Source organism: Helianthus annuus, chromosome 9 (assembly GCF_002127325.2).
Source record: "Helianthus annuus cultivar XRQ/B chromosome 9, HanXRQr2.0-SUNRISE, whole genome shotgun sequence".
Classification (NCBI taxonomy): Eukaryota; Viridiplantae; Streptophyta; class Magnoliopsida; order Asterales; family Asteraceae; genus Helianthus; species Helianthus annuus.
The window spans coordinates 86943052-86946508 of NC_035441.2; the positions used below are offsets into that span (position 1 = coordinate 86943052).

Sequence of the window (3457 nt, forward strand, 5' to 3'; positions counted from 1 at the left end):
TATTGGTGGTTGTTTACTTGTATATTTCATTTTCGGTTGCACACACTAACATCAAATCACTTGCATTTGAAAAAACCTAACAAAATTCTCTCCTGCTCGCCGTTCTAACAGCTGGAAACTTGGATTGAATCCATCAATGGCGAAAATCAATAACGTGAAATCCCTTGAGGAGGTACAGTCTTCTTCATCTCTTATGATCATATATTTCCATTTCTTCATGTGATGTATGTCTGATTCCGTAAATATGTTGTTTTAAATCCAGGTAAAAATATTTCTATCAGTTTCTCCTCAATGAGATCACGTTTTGTTAATTTTTGGTTTCCATTTGACGTCTTGATGAGATCTTTCATAATCATATTTTTTGTTCGTTGAATCATATGGTGTTTGTTTCAGTTTGATGCCTTGATGTGATTTTGCATTATCCTAGTTTTTGTTCGCTGAATTATGTGGTATTTGTTTACATTTTGACGTGGTTATGAGATTTTGTGTATTTGAATGTTTTGTTGTTTGAAGGACCAGACTAGAAACTGTCAATAAACAAACGAACAAGAACACATTTTTTGTTCATTTATTTGACAAGAGATATGAACGAATGTTTCGTTCGTTTATTATTCAGAATGTTTTTTTACGTTTTTCGGTTTTTGTTTATTTATTTATGTATGTTTATATTCAATCATTTACATTTGTTTATATTTGTTCCTTGGTTTATGTTCGTCTAAAATTCATTCAAATTTATTTAATACTAATATTATTCTGAAATAAAGTTGATTTTCATCAGTGGCGAAGCTTGAGATTTCCGACCGCAGGGTTGAAAACGTATATACCCAAATATCTATAAAACCAGGGGGTAAAAAACGTATATGCCTAAAAATTTCTATACAAAAACTACATACTCTCCACTACTGAACGAAAAGTTCGGGGGGTCGGCCGCTCCCTCCCGCTCCCACTAAGCTACACCAATGATTTTCATATTTTAGAACCCTTTTAGATGTATAATTGTCTAATTTTGAAATGTTGATGTAATGATGATGGTATTTTAGACCCTAATTTGGATATTCATGTGTACTTATAACTCGTGTTCGTTTATGTTTGTAAACCATTCGCTTAGTGTATGAATGAATATAAATGAACATACACACGTTAATTTTCTTAATGATCTAACACAAACAAGAAAATCCGTTCATTCATGTTTGGTTAAAGTTAGATGAACGCAGACGAACTAGCCATGTTCATGTCCGTTCAGTTCGGTTCATTTACAGTTGTTTTCTGTTCTTTATGAATCTCCACATTTTGATTGTAAGTTTCTTTCCAAACATAAATTCTTGCAGCATTATCTCCTTAAGGATCCTGTAAAACCTATGGAAGCCAGTGAAAATACTGAACATGAAAACACCAGAGCCAAAAAACCAGAGATTAAGGTACAGTTGATCGAATAAGTCATTTATTTATAACTTGCAAATACATCTTGATTTTCTTGTTTTGTAAAAGCTTGAAACAGCACCGGCAGATTATCGATTCCCAACTACAAATCAAAGCAGGCATTGCTTTAGCCGATATGTTGAGTACCATCGGTCAGTCTCCTTTATGATCCCCTAATACTTGTCATGTATTCACAATGTATGAATCCTTGGCTCTGGGACCCTATCGCCTTGGTGTGCCTTGCGCTTTTTAGAACCAAGATGGTTGTTAATCTTGATTCTTGCATTAGGTGTGTTGCTGCCAAGGGAGAAGGTGCACCTGAATGTGATAAGTTTGCAAAATACTACAGGTCGCTTTGCCCAGGCGAATGGGTATGTGATCGTCCTCTTCTTACTACAACCTATAGAAACATGCGTGTATATAGAAATCGAACTAGTGAGCTAACCGAGATGTTGTTAACGTATGCATGTATGCAGGTAGACAGGTGGAATGAGCAAAGGGAGAATGGCACTTTTCCCGGTCCTCTGTAAAAGAGTCGACGGTTAGGTCCCTGGTATGCAACCGAACCAATGAGGTAATAAAACATTTAGTTGTGTCTGGAGAGTCGGGTTTAGAAACAACATATGACAGTGTTGCTCCTCGTTCGAATGTTTTTGTGGCAATTACAATTTGTTTTGACATGAGGTTAATAAAAAGTAGCCGGTTATTGAGTTCACTGTTGGTACTTGTGCTTGTTGTTCCTTATTATTCAGATTGACCCAATACATATTATGACCAGTTCCATGCATACTGGTAATGATTAAAGTTTTGGCCCAATATATGGCTAAAAAGTTTGAAAAGAAAAAGGAATCCAAACATACGATTGTTAGGCTGAATAAAAAGTTATCAAACGGTCAAAAATTGGTTAATCATATTAAATGAACAATAAAATCAATGTGGTGATGGATGCAATGGTGGTGGTGTTGCGATGGCAGCGGCAGAAGGGGGTGTGATAGGTTCAAAGAGAAAGTTAGGAGAATAGAAGCAAAACTGATTTCTGGATAGCCTCCAGAGAATCGATTGATTAGGTTTATACCCATATGAAAAATAGCAATGTTCACAAGACACCCCCAAACAAACAGGGAAACACCAAACTAGTCCCTAACACATGAAAAAAGGAAATAATGCATAAAAAATAAATAGCAGTAATCTTTATTCGTAACAAGACTCCTTCCTTAACCAACTTCTTGACCTCAAGAAGTGAGCTCCACAAAATCTGGAAACCGCAACCTCATGTCATCTAGGAATTCCCACGTGGCATCTTGCGAACTCTGATCCTCCCACTGCACCAATACCTTCATGGCTGCCCGGTTACCCCTCCTTACCAACTTACGATCCAAAACCGCTTGCGGCCGCAGCAAAAAACGAGCCTCCGTCGGTAGCGGCACCACTTTAGACGGCGATTCCCTAGCCCCCTTTAACAATGAAACATGAAATACCGGGTGAATTTGCGCCTCCTCCGGTAAGTCTAAACGGTAGGCGACACTACCCACTTTCTCCAACACGAGGAACGGCCCGAAGTACTTAGGCGTGAGCTTCGAATGTTTATGCACCCGTAAAGATTTTTGCATGTATGGTTGTATTTTCAAGTAAACCCACATTCCTGGTTCAAAAACTCGCTCCGACCTATGCTTGTCGGCCTGTTGTTTCATACGGTTTTGAGCCTTGAGCAGTGAACCTTTCAACACCTTGACAGCCGCTTCCCGATCTTGCATCATCTCGTCAGCATCTCGATCATTGACATCCCGAGTAATGTACGGAATATGGAGTGGGGGTCGGTACCCGTACAGCGCCTCAAAAGGCGATTTCCCCAATGATGAATGAAATGTGGTATTATACCACCATTCTGCCAATGACACCCACTTGACCCATGTGTGAGGTCTCTCCATTACCATGCAACGTAAATAACCTTCCAAACAACGATTAACCACCTCCGTTTGACCGTCTGATTGCGGGTGGTAGGCGGTCGACAAGTTAGCCGCTATGCCCTGAAGATTTA

General features: G+C 38.8%; 1 protein-coding gene across 1 annotated transcript; it reads left to right on the plus strand.

The window, feature by feature from the left end:
• LOC110874428 (cytochrome c oxidase subunit 6b-3) lies at positions 1 to 2134 on the plus strand. The gene is made up of 5 exons (XM_022123094.1): positions 1 to 172; positions 1329 to 1418; positions 1489 to 1571; positions 1709 to 1790; positions 1896 to 2134. The coding sequence occupies exons 1-5, from the start codon at positions 137 to 139 to the stop codon at positions 1947 to 1949; spliced, it is 345 nt and encodes a 114-aa protein (XP_021978786.1). The 5' UTR covers positions 1 to 136; the 3' UTR covers positions 1950 to 2134.
• Positions 2135 to 3457: the final 1323 nt, after the last annotated feature.